Source organism: Platalea leucorodia (assembly GCF_965183815.1).
Source record: "Platalea leucorodia genome assembly, chromosome: 1".
NCBI lineage: Eukaryota > Metazoa > Chordata > Aves > Pelecaniformes > Threskiornithidae > Platalea > Platalea leucorodia.
Window position 1 is genome coordinate 72,490,387 of NC_138823.1, and position 15,260 is coordinate 72,505,646.

General features: G+C 41.4%; 1 protein-coding gene across 1 annotated transcript in view; it reads left to right on the forward strand.

The window, feature by feature from the left end:
- Positions 1–15,260, forward strand: part of EPB41L4B (erythrocyte membrane protein band 4.1 like 4B) — a gene marked incomplete at both ends in the record, with an annotated part of 177,372 nt that overhangs the window by 129,123 nt on the left and 32,989 nt on the right. Inside the window, one exon of the mRNA XM_082304048.1 lies at positions 4,338–4,405. Within this exon, the coding sequence (XP_082160174.1) occupies positions 4,338–4,405 (68 nt within the window). The remainder of the gene's footprint in view (positions 1–4,337; positions 4,406–15,260) is intronic.

Below are 15,260 nucleotides of genomic sequence, written 5' to 3' on the forward strand. Positions count from 1 at the left end.
GTGAAAGCCACAGCGATGCCCCTTGTGATGGAGGAGAGGCGCAGAGGGCACTAGCTCCCCAAGGTGCTTGCTTGAGTTTTGAAGGACACAGGCTGCCTCACCAGTCCGCAGTCCCAGCCAGCATTAGTCATCTGTGCAGAAGCACAGAAAGCTGCAGCCAAAGTTGTGTCTTTCCTGTATCCTCCCACCTGGTACATGCCCAGTGCAACCAGTTCCCATTTTGAGGACCTGTTCCCCATCATCCTGGGGCGAATTCTTCCTTCGGAAGAAAAAAGGAGCTGCTGTTCACTAGGCAAATCCAGCCACTGGGGCTTATGAATTCATACGTGGGGTTGCTCCCACAGACCAGAAAGTGTTCCCACCCCTTCTGGAAAGCTCAGCAGGGTCTGATGTAGCGTCCCTGGAGCATCTACCGCCTCTCTAAGGCTCCAAAGGACCCGGCTGCTGGGACAGCAGCAGGGGTTATGAGTGCACAGGAGTCGACTGAAAAGTAGTCTGAAAACTGTCAGGATCAGCCTGGAAGCCGATAGGTAGGTCGCTTAGGCAGCTGTGGGCAAAATTTGATATTACTTAGATGCTTTTCTTCTCTTTTCATCTTTTGGTGAAACTAGTCTTTCTTAGCAATCATCTATGAAGAGAGGCTGTACAATGGCATTTCTGTCCAGGCATGTTTCTTGTCTCTAGTATAACAAAGTAATGCTTCACCTTTGTTTCTAACACCATCCAGAAAGTTAATGTCATATGAAATTGGAACATTAATAATTTTTCTTTTGCTCTGGGCCCAGTGCAGGTAAGAAAAGAGAATGGCATTGTGTGGATGGATTATATGGATCAACCTTTAATTTTGTTTGTTTTGCAGTCTGGTAGCCAGAAAAGCCAGCTTGTTTCTCTTTGGGTAATTATTAAATGAATCTGCTTCTGTATAAATGAAGTTTCCAGGTCTGCTATGCCCTGAAACCTCTCCCTCTCAGAGCAGCAGCCTCTGGGTGAGGGGAGAATCTGCCTTAGTGAAGGAGATCTGAGCAGCTCCTTGCTGCTGGCTCTGTCCTTCTTACACAGCTCAGTGCTGGGCTTTCTGCGGGTGACAGAGCCTCTGCCTGGCACTTCATATACGTTCCCCACAAGGTACCTCCTGCTAGCCTTGGCTAAACTCCCTTGTTCCACTGGTGGAGGGCATCCTGCAGTGGAAACCCAAGTCCTCGCCCTAGCACATGCACTTGTTTTCAAATGAAGGCAAACCATCTGGGAATTACATTGAGAGTTGTGTACAAGTATAACACTTGTTTTACATTCACATCTTTTCAGTAAGGCTGAGGAAGTCCTTGTGTGTTAGTGAGGGTGATTTGCTGAGTTAGGAGGAAAATTGAAAGAAACATACTGTCACCTGATGACTTACTGGCCTCCTGAAAACAAACAAACAAACCAACCAAACCCCAACAAGCCAACACATAAAGCAAGGGTGGTACAGTTCCTGGTGGCTGAAGCCCTTTGCAGAAATATTTGCAGGTATAACATTTTCCTATGTCTGTTCATGCATAGGCACGGAGAACAGGCATAGGGCGAGGAGAATTAGCCCATCCTTATTAACGCGTACCTGCCGTACACCCGTGGCACCCAGCGTGCATGCCTGCATCGCCTGAGGCTGTTCAGACCTCTCCATTTCTTTCCATGCTCCCTCTCGCCCTCCAGTTTAGAGTGGGATTACTTGCTCACTGGTCTGCAGTACTTACTTGTGGGTACAGGCATCTTTTCTGTTCTCTAAAGCATGAGTAATAATGGAGAAGATTAACACCAAGAGAAGTTCCTCAGGGTGCTGATTGTGCCGTTTAGGAATACGCCACTTCTGGAGATGCAGTCTTAGCCTTCCAATGCAGAGAAGGCAAAAGAGAGTGGTAATGTAGTCACAGAGCTGAGAAGAAACCAAGGGTTAGCTATTAGGGACTAATACAGTGAAGCCCTCTCAATTGGCTAATGAGGTCCGTGGCTTATAGTGTTGAAGTAAGTGGAATTTTAATCATTTCATTCCTGGTCACAGCCCCTGCATTGCATCCTTGACCTCTGTATTCTCTTTTCTAATATTGTGTTCAAGTGCATCTTAAAATGCAGCTCAATTAATTTGGTGAAAATTGGAATAAAGTAAAATTTATGGTTTTAAAAAGTAGCCAATTTGACACATAATAAGCAGCTAGCTTGTCAGGCTTAACAATAAAATGTTGCTAAGACATCAGTGTGGAAGAAGAGACTGTGTATTAAGTTTCTGACAGTCGGATTCATGTTTACAGCTTTCAGAAACCCAACAGCTTTATAAAAAGCATCATAATTTCTGTAGAACAAAGAAATATTACTTTAGTGCTCATCTATGCCAACAAAGAACGATTTTCAATGCTTTCTCTCAGTTCCTTTAAAACATTTTCTTTCCTTTCAAGAAAGTACTAGATTTTGAAAAAAACATTATGCTAGACAGAGCTACTAGAAGACCAGTAAAAAAAAAAAGTTTTCTAGAGCTGAGCTAAATTTCTTAAAACTTAGGAATTTATTAAAATTTAAAAATTGCACTCCTGGTCCTGAAATTATTCACAGTGGGATGCTAATTCACTGAAAACCTTAGCTGCAAAACATTTGGTGGGTGAGTTACAACGGTGGCGGTGGTGTGATTATGTCCCACTTTTATCCGATTCCTTAATGTTTAGAGCATTTGCCCAGGACTGAGGAAACCTCTGGCCTGAGGGAGATTAAACCCAAATACGTAAGAGCACTACGCTGGGGTGGAGCTTCTCCAGTACCTACTGCTGATCCTGTTCTCCTCTGAGTAAACTAGCTGTAAAGTCGCTTCCTCTGTGTGAAGTCGCCCCCTGGGAGAGGGACGAACCTGCTGATGTCGTTCAGAGGGTCCCCTCTCTGCTGATGAGGGTTTTGGTATCAATGTACAAGGTGCAACAACTATAACAGGAAGGGTTACTGGGGGACTTATCTCAAAATGCTCCCTAACCCATCACCTCGGGTACTTGCCTGGGCTGGAGTAGGCCCAGGACTGAGTTCACTTTCTGCCAGGCTCCCAGTGGTTCCAGTTTAATTGCCCATACGGTTAATTGTGTGTACAAGCTGGGACAGTCTGTTCCCACCATGGCTGATGCTCTGGGAAATAATGACCTGTGAAGTGGCAATGGGGGTGTTGTTCTCTCTGGCACAAGGGGGAAATGAACCTAAAACTATCACAACTTGGGCAATTTCCCCAGGCACTGAGCACCCCTACTGATATTTTGTAGTTCATTGCTAAGATATAGGAGAAACTCAGCTCCGATTTTGTTTCTTTTTCTTATGAGTACCCTCAAATGGAATGTATCAGTTTGTGTTGAATGGAAGGTCTCATGTCAAATTTACAATATTTTCACATGCTAGATTTGAAGGAACCTGTCTCATCCTTTAATTCACGTTTAATTCAATTTGATCTGGACTGATGGCTACAAATTATTATGGTTCAGATATTGAACACTGAAAAATCACTCTGTCGTAGGACCATATCTGTTCCCTTCTATCCATTTAGGAGAATGGAAATGTCAGAGCCTGCCAAGTCCATTACTGATTTGGAGATACTCTTGTGTTTTCAGCCAGTATTTTTCGTAGAGGGGTGAAGTGTTGCACTGACACTGGCATTTACACATGGATTGTGGAACCCCGCATTTCAGTTGAAGAGTATAATCTACCAACACCTGCCCAAATTGGGTGTTTCCTGGGTAATCAAGCAATTTTCATGAAAGTCATTTTGCAATACTAGTATTTTCAGCTCTGTAGACAAATGTTATGTGAGAGACAGGACTCTGTAATTTGGCAGAGAGCAGTAGTGGGTGAGATTTTCTGTGAATTGCATGTACAGTGTGATTATATGTAGGGGATCCCATTTTTCAATTAAATTTTCAAAGACTGAATGAAAAGTTGGCATCACCATCTTGATTAACTGCATAAATATTTATTCTGCTCCAATTAAAAGAACAACTCAACTACAGTATGTTTGCCTGGGTTGATTTTTATTATTTCTGCTCAAATGCTTTCTGGAGGAACCATAAGTATCAGCGTTCCTTTCTTTCTCCTCCTTTATCCCTATCCAGTCTCTTCCTAACGCTATTGCTCTGCACATTGTACATGGTAGCTCATCACAGTGAATCTCAACCGAAGGAGATGGAAAAAAAAAAATTACTGGGCCTTTTAAATCTGGACAGAGTAGGCATTTGGGGTATTGAAGTTTTCTGGGGTGCTTACAGGAATAATTTTTTAATAAACCGCTGTGTTACCCTAAGTGTATGGATGTTGTACTAAACTTTGGCTCCTTCTTTTAACAGGCTGTGAAAGAAGAGACCTCTTTTGTAAATCCCAGTAAGACCTCCAGCCTGCAGGACCCTAATGTAAGGTCTGTTGCTTCTTGTCCGTAGGGAAAATATCAAATAAATGCATGATATATTGAGGCATTTTCCAAAAATTATCTCAAACAGGTGTCACAAGTCAGTTTGTTCATCCCCAGGGTGCTGTGTAAAGTTCACCAAGCAATGACCTGAGGAGGTGTCTGTCAGAAGGGTACTTATTTTATGCACATATATCAGATATAGTTAAACAATTGATAAAAGCTCAAGGTAAAAAATCAGGTCTGGTGTCAAACTTAGACAAGCTTATATAAGAATAAGTCAGTTTTCATAACTTTTGTATCAGAAATGTGCTAGGTGTCCAAACTGGAATATCTTCGGGTTTGTGTTTTTCTGATTTGTGCAAGGGGTTTTTTTCAGAACAAAAGGCATTTGGAATACAGCCTTCAGAAAAATCGCTCATTTGCAGGCAGTAGTGACTACTTTGGATTGTACTTTTATTCTTTTGGTAGTGGATAGCAGTCTTCCTTTTTTGGGGTGGCCTTTTTGAAGAGGCATATTATTTGTAAACATTATTTGAATGGCACAGCATTCTGTCTTTCTGCACATGATGAGAGAGAGGAGTTTACAGCATGGGTATTTGGAAATTGCCTGCCTCTATATATATGGTAGTGCCATCGCTTTGGGCATCTTTAGTTCCCAAATGTGAGAGGAGAGTTTGATGAAAAAAAAATGTGGATTTAAAGCATGGCAATCACACTGGCTGTTAATCAGCTAATTATGCTAGTGTATATGCTATATATATGTTTATATATATGTAATATACATATGTATTAGAGCACTAGTCATCTCATGGTTTTATTTTATAACTTTCTGGTGGTGACTCTTGCAACTGAAAGCAGACATTTGAGCATCTTATACAAAAGGCTGGATGAGAGGGCTAATGAATTATGTTTGACAAATTAAATCATTCTGAGCTTAAAAAGAAACAGGTATAGTCGTGAAAATTTGTCAACCCTTTTTTCAAATGTGTATCTTTCCTGTAAGGTGATAAACCAGCAATAGTCCTCAAAAAAAATTTCATTCAAAAATTCATTTCTGATCAGATTGGACTAGCAGAGCTGCTGCGCTTGCTTAGTGAAAGCAGCTACCTAGACTAGAAGCGTGAGGATGGTTGGTGGTGCTGAGGCAGGAGGAGACATGAGGTGCTGCTATTGCTTTCCATGGCAGTCCCTGGCTTGCCTGCAGTACAGCTGTGATTCCCAGTTCCCCACGTCTCTCATCTCGGGACACCTTGCAGAGCTGTAACTTCTAGCCTGGCAGGCCATGATTTTCCCATTTGTTTGTCCAAGGGGCTGCAAAGTCTACTTGATATTTAGAATCACCCACTTTTCTCCTGTGCCATTGCCCTTTTTAGACCTCTACAAAACTTTCTTAGGACCACTGAGAAAAATTCATCTCGTATGTTACACAGAGACCTATTTCTTTGTTTAATAGAAATGGGTTTCATGTATTGTCTTTGCCACAACACCCTTTGTTGGGTTGCTGTTGCTTCCAGAAGCAATTCAGGAGGACCTGGTTTGTAAATCCCTGTGTGATTTGGAAGGTGGCTAAAGACTTGTTTTCCTTACTCACCTTTACTGAACTTCTGCATAACATCCGGATAAAAGCCTTTCTATTTCACATTTTGTAATAGATTCTCTCCTTCTTCATCATGCTGAGTTGTAAATGAGTTGTGTGCTTTGTGAGGTGAAGTACTATTCAGCATGAGTAAGGGTGGCAACCTGGCTGCAAAACTAATTTTACTGTTTTCTTTTGTACACATCCAAGCTTACAAACTTGTAAAAGCCACTTTGGAGTTCTCGGTATGCAGCAGTCTGGTGTATATTTGTCTAATATTTATTTTTATCTGGTTTATGTCAAGGATTGTTTCCTCTACAGTCAGCTGTGCCAAATGAAATGGTATTGTTTTATTGCTTTGTGTCTATGTCTTGGAGGTGCAAATATACAAGTAATCAATGCTCAGGGATAGACCAATTTTAACAACTTGCATTCAAAACTCAGAGAATAATGCAAAATAAATTCAGTGTTTAACCAATTCTCATTCTCCTTCAAGTGGCTTCCCTTTCTGCAGGGATATATGCACCCTTGCAGATGGCCAACGTGTGACCTATTTGCCAATAACATCCTCTGTAACCTCTATTTTCTGGACTTGGATGGACACAAATGAGCCTTTGCTCTGCTAGGAATTGCATCTGAGTAGAGTCAAGGGTTAGTTCATACTGGTCAGATAAGTCACCTGGGAGTTTGTTTCTTCTTTAGTTGAGAAATACACAAGTATCCTTTGTGAAAAAGCCCTCCCCATGGAATATAATTTTTATTCCTGTAAGTACCCATGCAGACATTCCTGTAGGTAACACCTCTGTGAATGTTGGAGGAATGTTTGTTTGCTGAAATATCTTGCCAGTTGAAACCAGTATCTGTCACAACTATTTAACAACACTGTACTCTTTTCATGCAAGGGATTTATAGCAGGGACAGTGACTTCATGCATTTGATTACTGATGACTGTACAATGCACTAGCAAAATGCTCTGTTTTTTTCCAAACCCAAGACATTGGGAAATTTGTTCAGGCTAGCTAGTAAGCAAAGATATGCAGTTTTGATCATTAACTGAAGCATGAATTGTTCGTACAGATAGGGAAATAGAAGGTGAGGAAGGAGGGCGGTAGTGCTTGTTTGATTAAAGAACTGTGCTCTCTTTGCTACCATTTTGTTTACTCGTCCATTGCCACTCTGAAGATTACACTTCTAATGAATTAACTGCTTGGATATAGCCTGTAATCCCCCTGAGCAATTATTTTAGCATCTGCCACGGCAGACTCAATTTGGCTAACAATTGCTATAGCTCTTTGTAGAATTAGTTCTGGTTCAACTAGTCATTACTCATAGGTATGTGTGGTATAGCCACTTTTGCTACAAGCAGGTCTCCAGTCATTTTGTTGGGCATGGCCTCAGAGTGATGTATAATGTTGTGCTTATGCAAAGTTGTCATATATCGGTCAATTTATTCACCTGTTTTCTGTGTCTGTTGGCAAACTGCGGATCCTTCTATATCTAAGTCATTTTAAATATGGGGAAAAAAACCACAGCTGAAGCTGAAATTGCACTATTTTGTCAGCTTTCAGAAGGGGAAAGCCTGTGAAATTTGCTCTGTCATTTGGTGCACAGGCTGGAAGGGCAAGGTTTGTCTCCTGATCTTCCTGTTAATAGCTAACCTATACACGTCAGATTAAGCTTCAGGAGGATGTGGGACCACAGAACAGTACGGTCCTCTCTCCTCCCTGCTTTTCGAGAGCAGTGCTGTGTGCCTCTATAGCTTTCCCTCCTCTGGATAGTATTCTTTTTCTCCCAGACTGTTTCAAGTGCTGGTTCCCACATTCAGTGAGGAAAAACCTGGTGACTCAGTCAGCCCAATACATGCTGCAGTGTCCTAGTTTACAGTCTCCTTATTCCGCAATTAAGACTGATGTAGTGTACTATGAATCAGGACACAACACAGTCATATATTCCCCTCGCTGACCCTGCTGCTTTGCTGATAACCCCTAGCAGAGCAGCAGATCTGCACAGTGGCGGTAGGGAGGTTGTATGGTTCCCTCAGCTGGATCCATCCGGGCTGCACACGACAGAGCTCTCAGCTGAACAAAGTCAAATGAGAGCAGCTAACGGGAGGGGAATTTCAAAAGTGGGTTAAGTAGGAGAGCCATGAGTTATCTTGATAAGACACAGAAGTCCTACCAAGAAGAGTTCGACATGTCTTTATTACAGCTCTGTTGTAACAGACTTGAAAGCACACACGTTTTCATCAACACCCAAGTAATATGTACAGAGAAGTACAGCCCAGCTATAAAGCTGAGGCATAAGCATTTTGGACAAGGCAAAACATAATATTGGTTTATGGAAGAAGAAATACTTGAAAAAATGTGTTACTCATGTATTTGCATTATTATCTTTTTATACTGCCTGTATCAAATCAAGAAGAGATACAGTTAGTTTGCAGTTACCACGAGACATGCTTTGTTAAGGTATGTAGTAAAAACGTGTTTGTGTGAGCATTGGTCTGGTTTGGAATTTGCAATGCCAGTCATTTTGCAATGATTTTTAACAGTACTTCTTTTGGGATGCAGGGTCCAAGTCTGCAAGGGAGGCAGTGATCATGTCGGTCCTTTTTATGACCAACGAGACAAATTCATCTTCCACTAGAGCTAGAAAAGCCTTCTAACAGAACATTTTCTTTAGTGTTGTTAGAGGAGGACCTGTCATGGTGCCGAATGGGCCAGAAGGGATTATGAGGAAGTAACAGAGGTATTTCCCTGGCTGTTAGAAACTTCCTTACACCCAAGTATCTAACTCAGTGTCCAGATGGAAGTGTCAAAGAAGAAATGTTCAGGGAGAATTCGCTGATTAGATATCTAATTTAATTCAGGTTTGAGATTACTGCATGTTCTTATGTATAGTTTTGGTAAGGCTCTCATCACCTGCCTGCAACTGGGATTTTTTTATTTGATTCTTTTGGCCTTGAGAGATCAGGGTTCAGGCTGTCTGCCGGAGCATTTGTGTGATGAGGGAAGTATAAAATATTGTAGGAAATATAAAAATGAAAATTGTAGTCACACGATTTCTTATCACCTCTGGTAACACTCTCCTCTTGATCAGAGGCCCAGCCCATCCAGTGATCAGGGATGCGGAGGTTTCTCTCCTGCAGCGTATCAAGTGAATGTGAATCACACAGTCACCTCTTCACCTTTTTATAAACGTCACCCATTTCTTAGTAAAGGGATGGGTTGCAGAAAGATAACCTCCTGAACTTTCTTTCCAGAAATTTCCCACCTAATTGCCAGCCTGCTTCCTTTGTTGAATATAATAAATATATGGCTAACCACAGAACCCCATCAAGAGAATTCCTTCCATTATTCCTCTCCTTATTCAAAGCTTTGCCAGACAGAAGCACCATCTGTACAACTTCCCCAATGCCTATACATGAACCTCTCCTGAAAACACTTCGAAGTATCTGTTTTCTCTCTGGCTATGACCGCCGGGTAAGCCTATAGTGTGTGTCTATATGTGTGTGCATGTGCGCACAGATTCACACACAGAGAGTCTGGCTATAATTAACATAAAGGTCTACACATTTCTTATTTTGTTCTCTTCTTCAAATATGGCTGAATGTAATCCCTGGTATAACTCTGATGCACTGGCTTCAGGAATTCCAGTTTGTGAAGAATTAAACCAAATTAGTACAGATGTCAGGAACTGCAAATACTTTGGAACCAGACAAAATACTGGTCTTCCTCAGGCATAGCCTGTTTGCCAAGCCAAACTTTCATCTTGGAACAAGTCAGAAAGTGGAAATGTTAGCAAAAATGCCTAAAGTTAAAGGAAGCTTGGTAAGAAACTGAAACAAAATTTTTAAGACAGGAATTATCTGGCAGTTATTGGGATTTGCTGATAATGTACTTTTTTCTTCATGGTCACTTGGAGGTCAGGAAAGTTTAGACATGATAGGTGTCTGATTCAGGTGATCTGGCTGAAGGTCTTCAAGAACGGGTACATGTAAACACTAGCACCTTCTTCATCTGCTAAATGTTAGTCTTCATCTTGTGAGGAGCTGTTTACTGTTACACACACGAGACTATCCAGTAGTTAAAATAGATACACTCTTTTGAGGTTATGTTTTGGAAAACTGAAACAGCAATTGACATTATTTCTGAGAAATTTTAGTTATTTATCATAGAATTATAGAACTGTTGATTGGAAGGGACATCTGGAGGTCATCTAGTACAGCCTCCTGCCCAAAGCAGGACTGTCACCAACGCTAGATCAGGTCAACCGTGGCTTTGTCTAGCTGCATTTTGAAAACCTCCAACGATGGAGATTATACAGCCTCTTATGTAAAATACTGATCAAATGTGTAAATGCAAGTTCCTGCATTTCTGAGGCAGGTGCCCAAGTGTTGCCAGTCAAGAGCCCTCTTCAGCTGAAGCCCTCAAGTTGGCTGGTCAGTTATTACTCTTCTTGTTGCTGTGCACCATGTGGTACATTTGTGGACTGCAATATTTATTTTCCCTTATAACATGCTTTTGGATTGTCACCAACTTTGGCATGCTTTACATCCCACATGGTTCAGGATTTGTCTGCGGATTTCTTTCTGTTTAGACCAACGGCTGCATCACCCTTTGTTGATCCTTGTTATCCAAATTATCTCATCTTTCATTGGATTGCAAATAGCAATATTCTTCTTATGTGGGAGTAGGTATAAGCACCAGCTGGTGCTTTGTGCATTCATTTATTCTAATTTTCTTTGTAAATCTTCCCATCCAAAACCAAATTACGCTATTACATTAAGACTAATTACATTAGGAGCTGCTCAACACGTAAAGTAAAATTAAATGTTATCGCACAGAGCCTGATGATGCTGCACACCAGAAAAGAAGGGTGGAAAATATTAAATTATATCAAGTTATACAGGGTACAGATGAATCAGGAGGCACTCTTCTGAATGCCCAATGCAGAGTAGGCTTTGCTCATACAGATCATTAGAATGTAATTCCCCTACTGTGGCTTGTGCATCTGATGTATACTAGGCTTTGAGTTTGGCTGCCTTTCAATTTATGTGAATATGTCCTACACCTTTTCTGACCAAAGTGATGATACTTCTTATATATAACTTTCATGTATCATCAAGGGAGGAGTGTCACTCAAAGTAATGTCTGCATTCTTGTGCTTTTCCCTTTCCTTTCCCAACTGCACAGACTATATTAACATTTGAATTATCATCTCTTGGTAATCTGAGCTAACATCCTGCTGAAGTACCTGGTGCAGTGTGAATCTGAACCATTTTTTTCAGAGAACTTTGTCTCTCTGCACATGCTCTCAGGATGTGACCATATGAACAAGGTGCAAGGCATGCTGATGTTTGCCTCATCTGTACACATCTTGGATATGAAACTAACACCTCAGTATCTGTCTTTATGCATACACTTCCAGCGAACGTCAGGGGAGCTTTCCAACAGCATATAGGCATGTGCACAGGGGGTTTGTTCTAGCTCACCCAACGATACGTACTCTGTGACTGACTTTCTACCAGTGACACTGACTTAGGACTCTTTGGAATCATGACACAAGACAACATTTTTTTGAGAAAAAAAAAACATTCCTTTTTTGTAAGGAAAGCTAGGGTTCTGGAGTTGTAGTAGTGTTATCAGAGAACTGGAATGTATTGTGCAGCTGCTTATCAGCTGCTTAAGACTTCAAGGCACATGAACTGGTTTTTAGGTAGAAATTTCAATTGATAGAGATGGCTGTGGCCCACAAAGCTCTCTTGGACGTGGTATCTAACAGCAGTTCTTACAAAGACTGTAAACTGACACCAGGTCTTCAAGTCTGGGGCCTTAACCATGGGCAGTTTCTAGGTAGGTAGTTTTTAAGCATCACAGAGCTGAAGTTTTGGATCAGCCATCCTGTAAGAGCTGTGGCCAGAGATTTCCACATTGACATTTGGAGGCTAAGAATAGGCATGTCACCTGGATGATTATGGGCAGCTTGTTTCCTCAAGTCAAACATTTCAGTTCCCTAGAAAAATAGACACATACAACAGAACTTTTAGGCAGGTCAGAATTGAAGCTGATCAAAAATTATGTGCTTGGTTTTACCTGACATGAACTTCAGTGAATCTAAGCAAGTTCTGTTGTCTTAGAATCAGAATGGACTTAACTCTATGAGGCAGAGTCTGAAACAACATTTAAATATCTCCTTCTAAATGTATTGTGAAATGTTCTAGGAAAACTAAAAACATTACCTATGTTGACTTCTTTATAACTAATATTAATTGCTTTTAAAAAGCTGCTTTTTCATTCAATCTTCATCCTCAAAAATAAAAACATTTGTTCTCCAACTGAAAAATTTCAACCAGCGTTTCCAAAAACAAAGTGAATAGCTAAATACACATCAGCCTGGCCTCAATCCAGTGGACAGGTTAATGGATCTTCTACTCTGGCTTTTTACAGGAACCTCACCCAGTAATTTCTGCATCAAAGTCATAACTTCAAGCTGAACTCTTGCATACCCTTTGCATGCCAGTCTGCATTAAAGATTGCAGATAGGACACTTTAGGTATGTTCTTTGACTTCATTCCGAGTATTAAAGACCTCTTTGACCTGTTGCCTGAAGTCAGATGCTGCTGAATTGTTTGTAATTATATTCTTAATCTCTGAACTACAGAGAAAGGAGCAGTACTCAGACCTTTCAGATGAGGTTAAGTTGATGAAATACCCCACTCGAGGTGCATTTCTTTCTTTGGCCATGTCCCTTAAACTGCACCTAGGCTCTTTGGAAACCACAGCACTTACAATGGCTGTCCTGGTTGCTGTATGGAGAGGTAGGATTTGTAGCTCAGTTTGACCTTAGATACTGGGTGTTGACCTGCAACATTACTCTGAGCTGGGGGAAAACAACAGTTTCTGTATCATCATTATCTATCTGTTGGACCACAGGAGCATCACATTTTTGTCTAGACTGCAGACACATTTGCATTACAAGGACAAGGGAGGGGAGGGAATTTTTTCCTTTAAAAGAAACAGAACTCAAGTGAGGAGGGTAAGGAAAGCCCACAAGCTGTTTTTGGATTTGGCTGCTGCTCTGTAGCAAGGAGCTTTGTTGTACATCTGCAATCTATATTAAAAAAAAAAAAAAAAGGAAAAAAGAAGAAAAAAACTTTATTCAGGAAGTGTGATGCTGGCAATAGCTTTCAAATGTCTAAATAACATTTTGGAAAGCTAACCTGTCTTCTGGGAAAAGCTACCTTATCAGAGTGAAAAAGCACATATTACTGTTTCTGAACTTCCCATGGCTGTAACTTTGGAAAAGAAATAAGTGTGAAACCCTTAGAGCACAGACTGAGAAAAGATTTTCATGTTTGTGTGTGTTTGCTTATCTTGTTAGGCTATGTCTTTGATACACAAGAGAACGCATCTATCAAATATTTTTTCCTCTTCTTTCCTTTCTTCTTTGCTTTTCCTTCCCAAGTTTTCACTACCATGTTCCCACTCAAGGGGAGTTCTGAAGCCAAAAATCAGCCAGTGTTTGGGTTTTTTTTTCCATGAGTCAGCACCTGAAGGCAGGTCAACCTTCATGCAGATGGCTGTATCCTTGTAAATCATGGAGCTTTTACCCTCTGCCTCTTGGCCTTAGTCTGGGAGGATGGAGGGAGAGAGATTGTTCCAGATGCATGAAAGGCACAAACAGAAGCAAACAGGATAAAACCTGTTAAAGAGAAACACAGAAAGCAGGTTCCCCCAGCAGACTTCGGTGGTTTTAAAATCCTGAACTGGATCCTCCAGGGAAAAAGAAGTTATTTTATCCCTTTCAGCTTACAAGGTGCACGATCGTTTGCTCCCACACGGCCCACTTGCCACGTTTCTTACAAGTAGGGAGGTCTGCCCGGAGCCAGCTTAGCAGGGAACTAAGTCAGTCTGTGGAAGCCACGGTACGCAAAGGGGTAGTGCAGGCAGCAGCGTAGCCCCAGCCCTGCGAACTAGTCTCCCCATTACGGCTGAGCCAGGGTAGGGTGGGACCCCCCGAGTCCCTCGGCACAAGCGCCTACATCATGTCCCCAAGGAAGACTCAAGCTAGATCAGTGGACATCTGTGGTCACTTGAAACGTTCCACAGTGCGTGGTTTTTTGTGAGCAGTTTTGGTTTCAGTAGCCCTGTTGGCTGCTACTCTGAGAACAAAACTAATTTCTTGGTTTTGGGGGGGAATCTCTCTCTAGGACTTGTCTATGTTTCGGTGCAGGCTTGTGAAACGGGCTGACGTTGGTTCAGTAGAGCCTGCTGGCCGCTGCTCAGGAGCGTGCTGGGTCTCTCGGTGCACAGGCGGTTTCTGATGACCTGCCACTGCGTGCTGACATTCGTGGTGGTTGTTGTCATTCTCACCAGGAAGTGACAGATTTTTATGTAAGGTGCCAGGTCATTAAGTAACTGTCTTGGTTCGGTACCTTCATTTTTATGCTGTGGTGGTTGGATACTGTTCCAGGAAAAAAGTTTCTTATGAATTAATGACATTGAAACAGAACCTTAGAAAGGAACTGTAATACACTGCATGACGGCATGTTTTCCTTTTCTTTTTTTTTTTTTTTTTAAGTCTGAGTCCCGCTGATCCCTCAACACTTCAGGTTTTGTTCAAGATCACATAAGTTACTACATGTAGGACTATAAACTACAAATGGTGATATCTGCACATAATGACTCTATTTAAATAGCCAAAATAATTACAAGGTTTTTATTCAAGAATCATATCTTTCCATGTAAGATAATATATTCTGGCTGTAGAATTCAAAAGATGATAACAATAGAAGTTATTCTGCTTTATAGTTGCTTCTTTTTCAGGAACATCAATGAGATCATTCATAAGAGTTTGTGTGATATTAAAAGCCTGCCATTTTTAAAACACAGATCAGGCTCTGAGTTGATCAAGCTGAGCATCTGGTTGCTGAAGTGAGAGTAACAACAGTTTTGAGCATGTTCAGACTGGGGAAGAGTGTTTGGAGATGAAACAGGAGCTGTCATGATTTTTCAGGCTGGTGTGGAAAGAGCTAACCTAGCAAGGTTTCAATGAGGGCAAAAATCCAGCTCTGCAGTTGGTAGGACTAGTCTAACATTTCACCTCGTGCTTATGGTAGGCTGGATTCAGTCAGCCTGTTTGGGTGGAGGCATCACCACTGCTCCTTTTCATTCAGAGGCAACTTCAATTTACACCCTAGATAACTTGCAGCTTCTCGAAATGTGCGATTAAATGGTGCTTGTGTCTCTCCCAGAGGCCTGATAAATACCAGGAGAAGGATAGTCA